We start from the raw sequence: 18,341 nt of genomic DNA on the forward strand, positions 1-18,341 counted from the left end.
AATGAAGTGAATTTTCTCTCTTCTTCCCTTTAGTTGTAGGTAGGTAATTCTAGCGCCAAAACAATGGCAAATGGGTGAGTCACTAGAAGACAGATTTTAGCTCGATAGAGAGGAAGTTCTAACAATCAGAGCTGCACCCAAATAGAGCTCTAACAAGGTGCTGTGCCAGGGTCCAAGGATAGGTCAGATGAGATACCTGAGTCTCCATTAGGTGAGAGGAACTATACTTACTGCCAACTCCTGGGCTGTGCTTCACAGAAATGAGCTCATTTCATCCTCACCGCCCTGGGAAGAAGAGCAGAGGCTCCAGTTCCAGATAAGGAGACTGTGCCCCCAAGAAACTGAGTGATTTACCCAAGATCACACTGCTGGCAAGTGGTAAAGCTGGCCTTTGTACTCAGATCTGGGAGAATCCTGGGCCACACCCTCAACCAGTGATAAGAGACGGGAGCAGCAATGAGGTCACTGAGGAGGCTGCTGGAAAGGGGGCGGGACAGGGAAAAGACGGGGGGTGTTTCTGGAGAATGGGCGTGTCATGACTTTGCCTGACCTGCTCAAGGATGAGCACGTGTCAGAAGCTGCCTCCTGCAACCTGTCTGCAACCTCATCCTCGCTCCAAGTTGGCCTGGATAAGTGAGGCTCGGATATACAAAAGGCTCAAGATATACAAAATCATGGGGTCACGTCCTTCTCCTGCCATAACCCCTAGATTTGTGAGTCTTAGACCATGGTACAAAAACAAGCAGGTACAGTTGTACAGAATTTGAAATCAAGAAGAGGTCCAACTTGAGATGATCTCGGCTGGCTATGATGCACAAGTGAGGAAACCAGGGTCTAAGAGAGGGAGGCAGGACCTGGGCAGGAACACAGATTTCTGGTGCTCTTCCCAGGTCATGCCCAGTGATGGCATTTCATTTTGCTCAGACAAAAGGTGCTGCTCACACTTTGGGCACCAGGCTGCTGAAGGATGATCTTCCTTACAATTTTCGTTTTTCAAACTATTTTTAAAACCACCAAGGTATGAGATTATCAAGCTTCTCTGTAGATAGAGTGACTAAAATGAAACTTTGGGGTATTATCCACTAACTAAAGACTCATTGAAATTTCTGATTCCCTGGTTTGAGATAGAAAGGTCTGATGCTAAGTTATTTTTTCCCCTAATAAATTTTATTTTTATTATAAAAGAAGATGTAATCCTTAAATAAGAATTTAACATCAAGTAGAAGTAAAAAAAAAAAAAAAAGCCATTAAATGAAAAGCCACGGTCTCTCCATCTAATGAAGGTTATCTTTTAATCTTTTAATTCCAGAATTTGTAATTTTACAAAGTTATAATTATATATTGTTTACTATTTCAATGTGTCTTTTTTCACTCACTGTCACTTTATGTATACTGTATGTTGCTTCATATGATTAAAAGCAATGTTTAAAATGTCAAAAGATGTATGGTAACTCTTCTGTGACTCATTGGTCTGAGGCCCAAATACAGAGAAGAAAACAAAGGTAACAATATTTTCCATGTCTCACTTCAACAAAAACAGAGCCCAGACTTACCTACAGAAAAGGTCACTGTTTAACACAGTTTGAGATGTCCTTTTTTGAGCCAGTTATCAGGCTGTACAATAAAATGACATCTCTCCTAGAAGCTGCCTTTCCTTGCAAAGAATGAGAAAATGAATATGATGAAGTCAGAAAAGCAGGGATTTCAGACCTTCCTGAAAGCACATGGCTATACACAGAGGGACTAAGAATCAGGGAGGCTCGAGGTTAGAGCCAAGTGAAGGATTTACTTGAGAGATTCAGGAGGGTCATCCAGCTCAGCCAGTTCACGTTTGGCCAAGACTGCTGGGAACTGAATGCATTACCATCTGACAGATGTTCAGTGCCCTGAATGAAATGAGTTGGTCCCATTCCAGTTTCTAAAGAACAGGTGTGCACATCACCAAAGAAAAGAGGGAAAGTCAACTGTTATAGTTGGCACTCATTAACATCTTCCCTGGCAGGCTCAGCAGAAAGGCCAAGAGTTCAGAGGCTGTGGAGGGGGCTGACTGGCCCTGGAACAGAGAGGGACACGCTGACGAGCCCTTGTGAAACCACAGTTCTCACATCAGTGCCCATAGCCTCCATACCCCACACCCTGACACATGCCTGGGTGGCTGTAATCTAAAGATGGTTATGTTTGAGTCCTTGAACCCTTTGGAAAACCCAGAAAGGAAACAATCAGCAGCAGCCCCTTGACCAACAAAAAAAATAAAATACACTGCTAGCTGCATTTCCAGTTCAAATCCTGCCCCGTCCATGAAATTCTCTCTTTCTCTGATCAGATCTCGTTTGGTACTCGTATCTATATTACCTGGTAGGCACTCTAACAGTGTTATTTAAGTGATACTATAGCTTGGCACGGCTTCCCTGGTGGCTCAGTGATAAAGTATCTGCCAGCAATGCAGGAGACGTGGGTTCGGTCTCTGGGTGGGGAAGAGGCCCTGGAGGAGGGCATGGCAACTCATTCCAATATTCTTGCAGGGAAAAATCCCATGGACAGAAGAGCCAGGTGGGTTACTGTCCATGGGGTCATAAAGAGTCAGACACGACTGAAATGACTGAGCACACACACACACACACACACACACACACACACACACACACAGCTTGGCACATCTAGACAAATACCTGAGATACTGTTCTGAAAGAAATAGCCTCCTTTTAAACTGTGATACCACCTAAGAAACTCCGGAAACTTTCTGTTCCCATTTAGACCCCAGAGAGAAGCCTCAGAGTCCATTGTAAGAGCCTAGCTTATCAAACCCAGGTCGTCTACCTAGTAAGTGTTCAAAGTATCATCCAACCCTCATCCCATCACTTCCTTATTTTTATCCACTCTTCTTTCCTTATTCTCCAATCTCTTCCTCTATTCTCCAACCAACCTTTCTTCCTTTCATTATACACCCTGCAATTCTTCACTCTGTTCCCCTGAACAAATTACTGCCTTCCACCAGGAATATTCTCATCCCTTCTTTCAACCCACTGTCACAACCCATCTCCTCAAAAAGTTGGCTTAGAACTATCTAATTAGCATTAGCCTTCTCAGACCAAACACATATTGGGCATATTTAGTGTCGTACCATGTATTATGTTCTCTGTGTTTTTATTATCTTATCTGATCATTGGGTTGAAGCTTCCAGTTCAAGACTATGATTATCAATGTTTTCCCCCACTGTGGTGTAAGTCAATGCTTTGCACATGCCAGATGTTCCATAAATATTTGTGAACTAAAAGGAAGGTGATTTTCAAAATGTTCAATAAACATATGCTAATACAGAAATGATTTTTATTAAAATAGAACTAGTTTGTGGGTCCACTTTTCAAACACAATAAATTGATGATAGAGGTAAGTGCTATGGGCTGAATGCTTGTTGTTGTTCAGTTGCCAAGTCATGTCCAACTCTTTGCAACCTCATGAACTGCAGCATGCCAGGCCTCCCTGTCCCTCACCATCAACCGGAGTTTCCCCAAGTTCATGTCCATTGAATCGGTAATGCCATCCAACCATTTCATCCTCTGTTGCCCTCTTCTTCTGCCTTCAATCTTCCCCAGCATCAGGGTCTTTTTTAATGATTCAGCTCTTTGCATCAGGTGGTCAAAGTACTGAAGCATTAGCTTCAGCATCAGTCCTTCCAATGAATATTCAGGGTCAATGTCCTTTAGGATTGACTATTTTGATCTCCTTGCAGTCCAAGGGACTCTCAAGAGTCTTCTCCAACACCACAGTTCAAAAGCATCAATTCTTTGGTGCTCAGCCTTCTTTACGGTCAAACTCTCACATCTATACATGACTATTGGAAAGACCATAGCTTTTACTATATGGATTTTCGTCGGAAAAGTGATGTCTTTGCTTTTCATTATACTGTCTAGGTTTGTCATAGCTTTCCTTCCAAGAAGCAAGTGTCTTTTAATTTCATGACTGCAGCCACCATCTGCAGTGATTTTGGACCCAAGAAAATAAAGTCTCTCGCTGTTTCCATTGTTTCCCCATCCATTTGCCATGAAGTGATGGGACCAGATGCCATGATCTTAGTTTTTTTAATGTTGAGTTTTAAGCCAGCTTTTTCACCCTCCTCTTTCACCCTCATCAAGAAGCTCTTTAGTTCCTCTTTGCTTTCTGCCATTAGAGTGGTATCATCTGCATATCTGAGGTTGTTGATATTTCTCCTGGCAATCTTGATTCCAGCTTGTGTCTTCCTAAATTCATATATTGAAATCCTAACCCCCATTGTGATAGGGTTAGGATGTTGGGCCTTTGGAAGGGGACTAGGTCATAAGGGCTCCCCTCATGGATGGGATTAGTGCTCTCATAAAAGAGACTCCAGAGTGACCCCTCACACCTTCCACCAGAGAAAAGATAGCCACCTGAGAACCAGAAAGGGAGCTTGCCTGGGACAGAGAATTGGCCAGTGGCATGGTCTTGGACTTCCCAGCCTCTGGAGCTGTGAGAAATAAACATGTAATGCTTATAAGCCACTCAGTTCATAGTATTTCTGTCAGAGCAGTCCAAATGGACTAAGACAATAAGTAAAGGAGTGATAAGTTAAAAAGCTAGCTGGCCATCACATCTCAGCCTCTGTTACTCCTACCACTTCCTGCCTACTATAACAGGAGCCAGCTAGCATTTAGTGAGTGCATCCTCTTTGCTAAGCACCATGTATATTTCATGCCATTTAACCTTAAGAGGTAGAAGCTGCTGTGCTTAGTCGTGCTTGACTCTTTGAGACCCTCTGGACTGTAGCCCACTAGGCTCCTCTGTCCACGGAATTCTCCTGGCAAGAATACTGGAGTGAGTTGCCATGCCCACCTCCAGGGGATCTTCCCAACTCAGGGATTGAACCCAGATCTCTTAAGTCTCCTGCATTGCAGGAGGATTCTTTACCACTGAGCTAGCAGGGAAGCCCAAGAAAAGAGATCACCCAATGTGGGGCTCGAACCCACAACCCTGAGATTAAGAGCCTCATGCTCTACCAACTGAGTCAGCCAGGCTCTTTTATTATCATTTGTAGAGGAAACAAGCTGAGGCTTAAAGGAGGCAAGCAACTGGCTCAGAATCACATTTTTAAGTGAAAACTCGGCTTCTTAAAACAGATCTGTCTGATTTAAACAATTGTGGATACTGAACCAAGAGGAAAGGATGGGAAGAAGTGGGAGGAAAGTATATGCAAAAGAAAATTATTTAGAGATGTTTTGCAGAACGCTATCCAGCCAGCTCTTCTGAACTGTAGTGGCTGCAGGGCCATGGGCCCAACCCTCCCTTAGGATCCAGGAAGGCACACACTCCCCATGAGGGAGGGGTGGCTGCTGATGGCTCCCAACTAAGCCCCAACCTGGGAACCACTAGTGGCAGAAGGGAGTTGCCTCACCCCCCCCCCCATACAGCCCCACTAATGGCTGGTAGAGTGCAGGGGTGCAAAAATCCAGTGACTTGCCTCATCTGCGGACAACTTTGAAGGGCCACCCCAGATTCAGCAGTCCTCACAGCATCGGCCAAGGCCTCTGGTGGCAGTGGTGGTTTAGTCACTCGGTCGTGTCTGACTTTTGCAACCCCATGGACTGTAGCCGGCCAGGCTCCTCTATCCATGGGATTTCCCAGGCAAAAATACTGAAGTGGGTTGCCATGCCCTCCTCCAGGGGATCTTCCTGGCCTCTTCTATAAATACAATACCCCAGCTCAGCATCTCCAACTCTCCGATTCTGTCTTCCTCTTTTACTTTTGCTGTTCCTGAGAGCACTCAAAAAATTCCCCTGCAGGCACACCTCTGCCACTGCACCAATTTCCTGGGAACTGCCTGAAGACACTAGCCAATCCTGAGAAAGCAGCAGTCGGGGTCACAGCCTGTGCTTAGACCAAAGAGCGGGATGCTGGAAGAGTGCATGCTCATCTCCCCGCCCAGTGTCCCTGGGGAAGCCCTGTGACTCAGACAGAGCTCGAATCTGTGTCCTTCACCCTAATGTTCCCTTGGGCTCTGATTGGTGGACTTCCCTATTCCCTTCTCCCATCAAGCACCAAAGGAAGAAGTTAAAACAAAAAAAGAAGAAATTCCACTTATTTATTTATTTACCCAGTAAGAAGGACAGAGAAGCCTGGCATGCTGCAGTCCGTGGGGTCACAAAGAGCTGGGCATGATATAGCGACTGAACAGCAACAACTCAGTTCGAACATATATTTGAGCACCTATAGTGCTGAGCGGGCTACGAGCTGGGTGGAAGAGGGATTGTTTTAGGTTGCGGGCGGCCACCTTAGCCCTCTAGAACCAACCTCAGTGGTTGATTCCACTGACCTCTGAGACTTTCACCACCCATCTGTGTCCCAGGTCCCCTGAGGCTGCACCAATTTTATGCTGATTCTATAAGGTTACTGGCAGTTGATGAACTGCCACACTGCAACAGGAGAAAGTGGGGCTTCCCTTGTGGTTCAGATGATGAAGAATCTGCCTGCAATGTGGGAGACCCAGGTCCAATCCCTGGGCCAGGAAGATCCCCTGGAGAAGGGAATGACTACCCACTCCAGTATTCTTGCCTGGAAAATCCCATGGACAGAGGAGCCTGCCGGGCTACAGTTCACGGGTTCGCAAAGAGTGGGACATGACTGAATGACTAACAGTTTCATTTTCCCAAAAGGAGAAGCTACCTAGTGGTTGTGTCCCCACTCCACCCCTGCCACTCCCCCAGGATGAAGTAAAATCTAGAGGCTTTTTATATGAAGTTCATTTCACCAGAAAAACAAAGAAGTAAGCAATCAGTTCCTCTTCTGCTCAACTGGAAAGCACACTAAAAGCTTTTTCAAAGACACTAGATGATGCTCAGAAGAGGCAGAGCCTTTTAAATCCAGTCTTCCCTGCTATTCAGCAAAGGTATATTTATTTGGGGACAAGTCCATCATGAAGGGCACACAGGAAAAATTCACAGTGGGTGGAGGTTTGCAGGGTATCTCCTCTCTGTCTGAAAGATTCATGTCTGCTGAAGAGGGAAAAAGATGGAAGATGTTGTTTCTCATCTTCTTGTGGATCAAGAAGGAACACTGGGAGTGCTGCTCAGCTTGTCGCGGGGAATATGTACAGATAGGAGGCAGCAGGCTCAGTGGCAACGCAAGACACTGGAGACTCAAGGACAAAGAACTTAAATTGCCGATCACTACTGTTAATCTTGTGAAGAATCCCTGTATAAGCCACTTAATCTTTTCTTAGACTTCAGTTTGTTTTGTAAGTGCAATGAATACAGCAGATTGTTTCACAGTTTGCTATGCAGAATAATTAATAAAACACACAAGACTGTCTATCCTACACTGCTCATCAATAATTCCTAAAAATAATATAAACTCTTCCATTGGCTATACAAATGTAGCTTTTAAAATTCGATAGACATGTCTTCATTAAAAAGCTAAGATTTTAAATACTTTCATGAGAATTCTTAACACATACAGATACATACCAAGGAAACTACAGAGAGAAAATAGGGTGAGGTCTGACTTACCAGTGATGATGAAAGGAGCCTTCAGGTGTAACCTAGAGCTCTGGGATAATTTACCTGGATATACTGCCACAGATGACGGAGCACGGTTCCATACTGTGCAAGTACTGGATGGCTTTACATGTTCCTATTAATACCTTGATTCGAATGTGCCAAGAGAGTGGGGCTGTGTTACCCTGAAAAGACAACAGTGGTTGGTTTCACTGTATTTTCTGAGTAAAAACCATGTTTGTATTCACTACCTAGGTGTATGCCAGAATAAACTCTAATGATAAAGTGGGGAGAGGTGGGTGAATCAGTATTTAGTTAACCACAATCTATTTTTAATTCAAGATGGGTTTTCCTCTACTACCCACGCTGGTTCTAGGTCCCTTTATAGGCAATGAAAATACCCAATAATTTTAATGTCATATAAATTGAAATATGGCTAATAAGATAACTATGCTTAAAATTTCATTGTATAAGATTTTTACATTATTTGTGGCACAACAGTGTCAGTAATTGAGAATAATCTGTTTTTATTCTCATCTTAACTGCAATGTTACAAATTTGGAATCTGTTTTTTAACTTATCTTTCAAAAACATCATAAGAGAAACCATGGCGTTTATTCAACCTCCTTTTTAAGTGATATAGGTATCACTTTTACGTCTACCCTTCATCTTGAATGGTACTTTGCATAAAGTTATGCAAATAAAAATTACCTGAGAAATAATGGTAGCTGACATAAACTCATTTGAGACATAGTACCAATGAGGAGTGAGGACCCAGCAACTCTTCTGGCCACCATTTTGCACAACACACAACAACTCGGGTATTTATGCAACCTTCTAAGAGTAAGAAATTAATTCATGGAGAAGTCCTCTACTTCCTTGGGAAACCCACTGTTGGCGTCCCCTCACATGAACACATGTTGGCCTCCTGGTTCTCTCAGAAGGTTTCAGCAGTTCCCCCAGGGCTTAGAGGGTCAGAATATCAGGCAGAGTGATGGATATGACTTACTACACACTGTAATCTGTCAAAAAGTGATCCATTTCTCATATATGGATAAACCAAGCAAAACTTCTCACTCTCTGTAAAATATGCAGCCAACTCCAGTATGTTCGGATGATGGAACCTTTAAACAAAAGATTTTTTAAATCTATCAAACTGGTTATTAAAATAGGAAATGAACAACACTCTGTTTGGGGGGTGGTAAGGTGGGCTGTGGAACAGGCATAAAGCAGAATATAAATCTGGCCAAGGGAGAGGGAATTTCACTGGACACATGACAGTTTTCCTTCCAAACCGGCTTAAAGTATTCTAACAAATGGGCTTCCCAAGTGGTGCTAGTGGTTAAAAACCCATTTGCCAGTACAGGAGACATAAGAGACATGGGTTCAGGAAGATCCCCTAAAGGAGGGCATGGCAACCCACTCCAGTACTCTTGCCTGGAGAATCCCATGGACAGAGGAGCCTGATGGGCTACAGTCCATAGGGTCGCAGAGTTGGATACGACTGAAGTGACTTACCACACACACATGCACACATTCTAACAAATACTAGCTAATATCCAAATATGACAGAAATGTTCAGAAATGAGAGTTCTTAAGATTTGGGGTGTTGGAAGCTTTATAATATAGAAAACAACATTCGATATTAACTTATTTTTATCAACATGAAACCCAATATAATTTGTTTTTTACATAAATATGTATAATGCAACTGAAATGATCCATTTCATTGCTTTTGGTATACATGTGCACTAAAATCACCAAAACAGAAGAGTACGGAAGACTGTTTTCATTTATCCATTTACTGAATGCTACTGTGTCAGGGACTAAAGTACTAGGCACCAAGTCACACAATTAAGAGACATCCAATGCCTTCATGAAATTTGTATTGTTACCTAAGATCCACGTGACTAGTAAAATATGATGTTGAAAAACACACCACTGATTTTTAAATCACAGAATCCTATGTCCGTACCATATACATTTTCCAGGTTCCTTTTTAAACTATTTCTTGAGGGCATGTGTCATCACAGTGAAAACCAATGTAACCCATGTAACAGCTATGAAATATAAAGCATGTGAAAGTCACACATACTGTGAACTCAGTTCAACAATTATTTATTGAACACCTTTTATGTCTTAGGCAAGCTTTATTGTTGTTGTTTAGTTGCTAAGTTGTGTCCGACTCTTTTGCAACCCCATGAACTGCAGTCCGCCAGGCTCCTCAAGGCACGCTTGGGGATATTAAAACAAATAAAGCTATTTATTCCAAAAAAAAAATGTTGCTATATATAAAGTCCTATTATTCATTTCTTCAGTTGTTCAAGCTTACCTATGAAACATATGTGTATACACACACATCTATATAATATATACATATATATTCTTGGGCTTTCCTAGTGGCTCAGACAGTAAAGAATCCGCCTGCAATGCAGGAGACCTGGGTTCAATCCCTGGGTTGGGAAGATCCCCTGAAGGAGGGCATGGCAACCCACTCCAGTATTCTTACCTGGAGAATTCCATGGACAGAGAAGCCTGACAGGCTACAGTCCATGGGGTCGCAAACAGTTGAACATGACTGAGTGACTAAGCACACATATATAACTTCTGAGTCCCTCTGTTCCTACTTCAAGAAAGGAAGTGTGGGTGTATGTATGTGTGTACGTGTGTATGTGTGCACATAAACACATACACAATCCATTAAGTAGTTCCCTTAATATTATAACAAAAAAACTCATGCTCAGGTCTCAGCTTAGATTTTACTTTTTCCAAGATGTCTACTCTGCCACCCATCCCACCCCCAAATTAGCATTTCCTCCTCCCTCCGCACTCTGTGTGTGTGTGAGCATGCTCGGTCATGTCCAACTCTTTTGTGACCCCCACGCACTGCAGTCCACCAGGCTCCTCTGTCCATGGGATTTCCCAGGCAAGAATACTGGCATAGGTTGCCACTTTCTTCTCCTGGGGATTTTCCCAACCCCAGGGATTGAGTCCATGTCTCCCGCATTGCTGGCGGATTCTTTACCACTGAGCCACCAGGGAAGTCCTCAGCACTCTGTACCTGCTTATTATTTAACTTATTGAAACTATCTGTTGTTTGTGCACTTCTCTCCTAATTCCACTCCAGACAGTATGTTCTAATGCCTCTGACTTATTTACCAGTAAAAGTCTAAGAAGAGAAAGAGTGAGTATGATTTAGGAAGTAAGTTGGATCTTGCAAAAAAAAAAAAATAATAAGTAGCATCTACCTCAGTTTCCTCATCTACAAAATGAGGATAATAACAGGACTCACCTCAGGCCTGTTGTGAGGATTAAAGAATGAATACATATGAAGCACTTGGTATAGGGTTAAAACTAAAGAAATACTAGCAACATAAATGGTAATGATGGCATACCAGAAACATCCAATGCCATAATGTTGTTAATTCTCTCTAAAGTAATACATAAATTCCTTAGCAGAATAAATCCAAATGGATCAGGTATATAAGTGAAAATATAAAGGTACTTGAAAAAACGGCAAAATTATTTTAAAATCTCTCAGTTGGGGAGGTCTTTAAACTATAATATAAAACCTAGAATCCATAAAAGAAATATAGATTAAATTCAACTACATGAGAACCATCTCCAAATGGCAAAAAAACTAGGATAAGCAATGACAAATGAAAATGGGGTAAAAATAATTATTTGTATCTTAAAATATTAAAATAAGGCTAATTTTCTCTAATATATGAAATGCTCTGACAAACTATTAAGAAAAAAAACCCAACAGTCTAGTTAGTGGGAATGTAAATCGATACAGTTTCTATGGAGAACAGTATGGAGATTTCTTTAAAAACTAGGAATAAAACTACCATATGACCCAGCAATCCCACTACTGGGCATATACCCTGAGTAAACCCCAATTCTAAAAGACACATGTACTCCAATGTTAACTGCAGCACTGTTTACATATATACAATGGAATATTACTCAGCAATAAAATGGAATGAACTCGAGTTGGGTGCAGTGAGGTAGATGAACCTAGAACCTGTTATACAGAGTGAAGTAAGTCAGAAAGATAAACACAAATATCGTATATTAACACATATATGAAAGTGAAGGATATCTAGAAAAATGGTATTGATGAACCTATTTGTAGGGCAGTAATAGAGATGTAGACATAAAGAACAGACTTGTGGACACAGTGGGGGAAGGAAAGGATGGGGTAAACTGAGAGAATAGCATTGAGACATACACATTACCATATTAAAATAGGTAGCCAGCAGGAATTTGCTATATGACGCAGGGAGCTCAACCTCCCTCTAGTTACAACCTAGAGGGGTCAGATGGGGTGGGAGGTGGGAGGGAAGTTCAAGAGGGAAGGGACATATGTATATGTATGGCTGATTAATGTTGATGTATGGCAGAAACCAACACAATGTTGTAAAGCAATTATCCTCCCATCAAAAACAGATTAAAAAAAAATCCAACAGTCTAATAAAAAATGGGCAAAGAACATTAACAGATATTTCATAAAAAGGAAATAAATCTCTTTACATGTCAAAAGATTCATTCATCATAGAAAAAGAAATTTAAACTACACTGAAAAACCATGTCCACTTAGCAGATCAGAAAAAACTAAAAGAATAAATGCTATATTGGCAAGAATATGGGGAACCAGGCACTCTTATGTATGACTGGTGTTAAGTGTAAACTAGTATAGTTTCTACTAAAGGACAATTTGGCAGCATGGAACGTGACCCTATAAATTTATTTATATGAAGTTTTCTTAGATATACTTCAACATGTACAAAATAACAATATACAAGGTTTTCTCATTGTAGCACTATTTTAAGTAAAAGATTAGGAAAAATCTAAAAATCCATTGATGGGAAAATGGTTAATTACACTATAGCACAGGCACACAAAAGTGCAAGTGAAAATCACTCAGTCGTGTCTGACTCTTTGCAACCCCACGGACTATACATTCCATGGAATTCTCCAGGACAGAATACTGGAGTGGGTAGCGTTTTCCTTCTCCAGGGGACCTTCCCAACCCAGGGATCAAACCCAGGTCTCCCGTATTGCAGGCAGATTCTTTACCAGATGAGCCACAAGGGAAGCCCCAAAATACTGGAGTGGGTAGCCTAAACCTTCTCCAGGGGATCTTCCTGACCCAGGAATTGAACTGGAGTCTCCAGCATTGCAGGAGGATTTTTTACCAACTGAGCTATCAGGGAAGCCACAGAACACAATGGAATACTAAAATAAGCAAAGTGAACAATGTGTGCATGCTGCCTCTTGTGTGAGAAGAGGAAAGTAAGAAAACAAAATACATATATGCTTACAAATAAAATATTTCTGGAAAGATATACAGGAAACTGATAACACTGTTGCCTTTGGGAACAGTGGCTGGGTGGCTGGATGAGAATATGGAAGAAAATCTCTTCTTGGCTTACCCTCTGGCCTTTTGGAATTGTGTCTGTACTTATTATTTATTCATAAGCAAAGAAATAAAGCTTAAATATAAAAACTTTCTTATTATAATTTTGGTTTTAGTTTTTTTGTTGATTAAATGATATATTAAGTTTTTATGCTTAGCCTCTAACATTTTGACTTCTGGTCTTGGGTATAAAAGGAGAAGGATTTAGAATAATACCTCCCTCCCATGAATTCACATATTGGTTTAGAAAACATCTGAAAAGAACATTTTCTATTTGTAAAGGGTGATGACTGAACTCTATAGGGTTAGGGGCCTTCGATGAAGCAGGCTGCACAGCTGCAGATATGAATATATATGAAAATCAAGTCATTTTAGTTTGTCTCCAAGGACTTTCAGGCTCGTGAATGAATTCCCAGAAAATAATATGCACATCAAAAGCACTTGATTTCTTTGTCTAAACTCTCTTCCAGAAGAGGTTTATATTGATGAAACAGTTTCTTGACTGGAATGTTTCTTAAGAAAGAGGAGCATTGGTAAAATATATACAATTCTAATGTTCTAAGAATCATTTTACATTCAGTCATGTTAGTCACACATTATTTAATCCACTTCCTTGTGACAGTTTCTTGTTAAAATATGCTCAAGTGAATTATGTAAATAGTCTATTTTAAAATGTATTCCAAAGAATATACTAAAGCAGATGTCAAAAATTTACCCAGTGTTCTAACCTCCAGCCTGCATTTATTAAATGCCAACCATGCCAAGCTCTGTGCTGTAGAATCAAAGATGAACAGAGATGAAAACCAGGCACAAGGGGAGAAATTTCAAGCAATATACTCACAGTAGTAAAACTTCAAGCTCAGACAAAAACCTCTTCCATTGTTTCTTACATTGCATCTTTTCCCCCTAAATACAGAAAAACAAGAAAAAAAAATAAGGAAAGGATCTATTTCTGATACTCTTAACCTAGGGTCTATGAAATTAGATACTTTTTGGTATAAACACATATGAACGTTTTCTGGGGAGAAGATCCTTAGCTTGTATCAGTCTTTCAAAAATCCATTAATGCCAAAACAGATTTAGAACTGCTGCTTCATAATTAGAAGCTTTTCATGAAATGTATCAGATTGCTACATTTTATATTTAAACCCTTTCACCGTATTTTGTACACATTTACATAAATTCGGAAATATTTTATGTAGTCAAAGAAAATCTCATGACAGAAACTCCCCACTTGATCTCAAAGAATCCAGGTTGTGATCCTACTTAGAAGTGATTTCAATAATTTGGCATTCACGACTTGGGTCACTTGGCTGTTGGTTTAAGTTTACCTTTGTATTAATTTTGAAAAAATAGGTCCACTAGGAAAATGAAAAATTTAACTCTTTACTTCAAAACAGCTTCAGAAGCTAGCCCAGTGACTGACATATGGACAAATTAACGAATTCAATCATATTATCTGGAGGACTTCTTCTGTACCTGGCACTGTCTTTGATGGCTTCCTACATCTTACAGCGTTGCATGTCTCTGAATCTCAAATGCCTAACTTCTCCCATGAAAGGGTTAAAGTGTGTTGCAGTTACCATATGTAAATTACTAGAAAGGGCAGAGTTTTTAGAGTTCTCTGTCCTTAGGAACAAAGGGAGAGAAAGCCAACAGGAATCCTGGAAGCTATTTTCTAAGTTAACCCAAGAAGTCAGAAACAATAAACTCGGCTAACAAATCATTTTCAAGGACCACATTATGGGAATTTATATTTTTTAAAAAACCACTGTACTGAGAACCAAGTGGACTGGGTCTCAGGCCCACCTCTAACACTCAATATTTGTGACTTATTGTCACTGAATCTCCCTGGGGTCCAAGTTTTCTTAGCCTGAAAACGTGAAAGGTCAGTTTTTGTGTTCATGCTACCCTACCAGTCTTGCTGCTCAAAATGTGTTCTGTGCAGGAGGAACACCAGCTTCTCTGGGAGCTGGTGGGAAATGCTGAGTCTCAGGTCGCTACATAAACCCACTGAATCACAATCTGTGCTGTAAGATCCCAGGTGATTTGGATGAATCTAACACACCCAGTACAATTCCCAGCCTCAGGCCCTCTAAGAAAGGTTATGGAAGTTAAGGTCCCAATTGTTACAAAACTATATTTCTTGTTAAAAAAAAAAAAGGCTCTGTGGCTAAAGCCTCATTAAATTATCTCATTTTTTCCTGATGTGTGTATAGGACTTTGTTCAACCTCTAGGTCTTGGGTAACTTTGTTACCTTCTATCTTTTTACTAATAGTGAATTGCAACTAAATTCATAAAGACAGCATATGTGCTTCTTTCAATTCACCTAACAAACATTTATTGAACAACTACTATAGGCCAGGCCCTGTAATAAGGCACTGAGATACAAACATACATAAGAGCTCTCTAAAGAAAACCATCCAGTCCACTGGGAGAGGCAGATAAAGAAGGTGATACTAAGAGACAGTGCTATTTTGCTGTGGCTACACAGAGAGGCTTCCCCGGTGGCTCAGTGGTAAAGAATCTGCCTGCAATGCAGGAGTCGCAGGTTTGATCCCTGGGTCAGGAGGAGGGCACGGCAACCCACTCCAGCATTCTTGCCTGGAGAATCCCATGGACAGAGAAGCCTGGCAGGCTGCAGCACATGGGGTCACAAAGAGTCAGACACGACTGAAGCGACTTAGCACACACACAGCTGATATACATACAGCTGATTCACTCCATTGTACAGCAGAAACTAACACAACATTGTACAGCAATTATATTCCTTTTAAAAAAAAAACCTTCCTGGTGATTCTAACATTAGACTGGAGAATACAGGTTTCAGCCCTATCCACTTCAGTTTACATGTCTGAAATACCCTCTATCAGGTCTTTCCACCTCTAGTCTAATGCCTGCTGTCTTTCCTCAAATTTCCCTGCCAATTTCCAGTTCATCATCCAGCCTGTAATCAAAGTGATATTTCAAAACACAAATCTAGTTCTTTTACTCTCCTACTTAGAAACCACCTACGGACTTGACCTATCTTTCCAGTATCATTTGCTGCTACTACATTCACACTAAACCCTCCCACACTAAATTCTGCTCTACCAGTCTGGTATTTGTGAAAAGACATACGCTCCCATGCATGCCCCCCTAGGTCTTGGCACCTGCTATATCTTCCATCTTCCCTCCCTGCCTGGCAAAAGTCTCTTTGTCCTTCAAAATCAAGCTGAGAGGTCACTTTCTTTCATCCACTTTTCTATTTGATTACTGCAGATAACGTTTATTGAGTAGTTACTCTGTGCCGGGCACTATTCTGGATGCTGGAGGCCCCGGCCTCTCTTCTGGCTATCTTCTATGTGCTCCCATGACCTTTAGGGCAAATCTCTGCTAAGATACTTATCATGCTACAATTTAATCTTTTCTTCACCTGTTTTCCCCACAAGACTGGGAACTCCTAGAGGATGCTGCTGGTGCTGCTGCTGCTAAGTCGGCCCAGTCGTGTCCGACTCTGTGTGACCCCATAGACGGCAGCCCACCAGGCTCTGCCGTCCCTGGGATTCTCCAGGCAAGAATACTGGAGTGGGTTGCCATTTCCTTCTCCAGTGCATGAAAATGAAAAGTGAAAGTAAAGTCGCTCAGTTGTGTCCGACTCTCCGTGACCCCATGGACTGCAGCCTACTAGGCTCTTCCGTCCATGGGATTTTCCAGGCAAGAGTACTGGAGTGGGTTGCCAATGCCTTCTCCACCTAGAGGATACAATTATGCTTTATTCATCTCTGCCCAGTTCCCAGCCCATAAAAGAAGTTTAGTAAAAGTTTATTGGCTGCTGACCAGCAATGAAGACCAGCTCTTTCGGTGCGCATATGTGAACCTATCTCCTCCTGACTCCCGAGTCAGATCCCCAACACCCTTTCTGCTTTCCTGGCTGTTCTCAGCTGTGTTCCAACCTCCTGCTCTGACAGTTGCCTTGCTGCTCTTGAAGCCTCCTCTTTCCTGCTCTCCTGGACTGTAACTGAAGACAATTTAGTAGCACCAAACACCAGTGTATGGTTTTGCCTGTGAAGCGGCCTGGAGAGGGCAGGAAAAACTGGAGTAGACCGACACAATCTGACCATCTTAAGCAAAGTCCCAATGGCCCTAGAAGGCTTCTCAGAAAAGTCTTTCTCAGGCCATACACCTGGGGAGGGGAAGGATTTAACTCCCACATTGCCGCAAGACAGGCATTCATTTCTCAGTCATTTCTCCAGTCACCTGAGGTCATATATCTTATTTCCATTTATGAAATTTTATTCTCAAGTACACCTTCTTTCAATGCTGATGAAAAATGACATATTTTAATGTGAAATATGAGGAAATAAATGGAATCAATATCCTGTGATAGTAATTCTTTCCATACCTGTTTAAATAATTTAATGGCATATGTTCGGTTTTGGATTTCCACTCTGTATACCTCAAAAATTTCCCCTTCTCCGATTAAAAAGTCTTCGTGGAAATTTTTGGTTCCTTCTACGATGCTGTGAAAGCTGATGGAGGATTTTAGCAATATTCCTTAGGAAGGAAAGTAGGGAGAAGATAAGTTATCTTTTTGCTTTTAAGAATCAGCCATCCTTATAAAGAACCAAGACTTCCCTATTAGAAACAAATCAGAGTCCAGTGAAGTCAGTAGAGACAGCCCAGGGGCCAACACCAAAGCCTACCGTGAGCTCTCTGTACTCTCACTTGGGCCTGGCTCCCACCACCCCACAGAGCAAACAGCTTCTTAGATACTCAAACAATAATACTGTGATTCTATCACCTTTCCAAAGAGATCAGCCAGACAACTTAGTTGGGGTAATTTTCCTAAGGTTATTTCCTTGTCATTAGATCAACAGATTACTAGGGACCCATGATGAACCCAAAACCAGTAAAAAAAAAATATATATATATTGAAGTTGAAATCTTAATATGACTAAATAATATTCACTAAGCATGACTGGTAGATATATTGTTCATGAGCCAAATCCAACTTACTTCCTCAGAGTAAACTGGGAAGATGCTTCAGCTCTTTAAGAAAATCATCTCAAGCAGAGAATGGGAGGAAATATTTCAGAGGTAACCAAATGCAAATTCAAAGGGAAGAGCCTAAATAAATCCTGCAGAGACCAATTCTGGCTATACTTACACATTTCGTGTTTCATTTGGACATTTTTGCAAAATCTTAAAAGACCATGGGTGGTTCAGATGAATATGCCTGCAATGTAGGAGACCCGGGTTCAATCCCTGGGGGAGCCCCTGGAGAAGGGAATGTCATCTCACTCCCATATTCCGACCTGGAGAATTCCACCAACAGAGGAGCCTGACAGGCTACAATCCATGTGGTGGCAAATAGTCGGATACAACTGAGCAACTAACACTTTCACTTTCAAAAGACCATAACCTTATCTAA

General features: G+C 41.4%; 1 protein-coding gene and 1 non-coding gene across 3 annotated transcripts in view; both read right to left on the minus strand.

Moving 5' to 3' along the window:
* Positions 1-18,341, minus strand: part of IRAK3 (interleukin 1 receptor associated kinase 3) — a 59,980-nt gene that overhangs the window by 16,083 nt on the left and 25,556 nt on the right. For both annotated transcript variants that reach the window (XM_081589892.1, XM_081589891.1), the window contains 4 exons: positions 17,313-17,464; positions 13,769-13,833; positions 8,515-8,629; positions 7,572-7,690 (listed from right to left, as the gene is read on the minus strand). In XM_081589892.1, the coding sequence (XP_081446018.1) occupies positions 7,572-7,690; positions 8,515-8,629; positions 13,769-13,833; positions 17,313-17,464 (451 nt within the window). The remainder of the gene's footprint in view (positions 1-7,571; positions 7,691-8,514; positions 8,630-13,768; positions 13,834-17,312; positions 17,465-18,341) is intronic.
* Positions 4,958-5,030, minus strand: TRNAK-CUU (transfer RNA lysine (anticodon CUU)). The gene has a single exon. It is a non-coding gene; the product is annotated as a tRNA-Lys (tRNA).

The sequence above is a fragment of the Giraffa tippelskirchi genome, chromosome 4, assembly GCF_054371585.1.
Source record: "Giraffa tippelskirchi isolate mGirTip1 chromosome 4, T2T-mGirTip1v1.2.pri, whole genome shotgun sequence".
NCBI classification, from domain to species: Eukaryota; Metazoa; Chordata; class Mammalia; order Artiodactyla; family Giraffidae; genus Giraffa; species Giraffa tippelskirchi.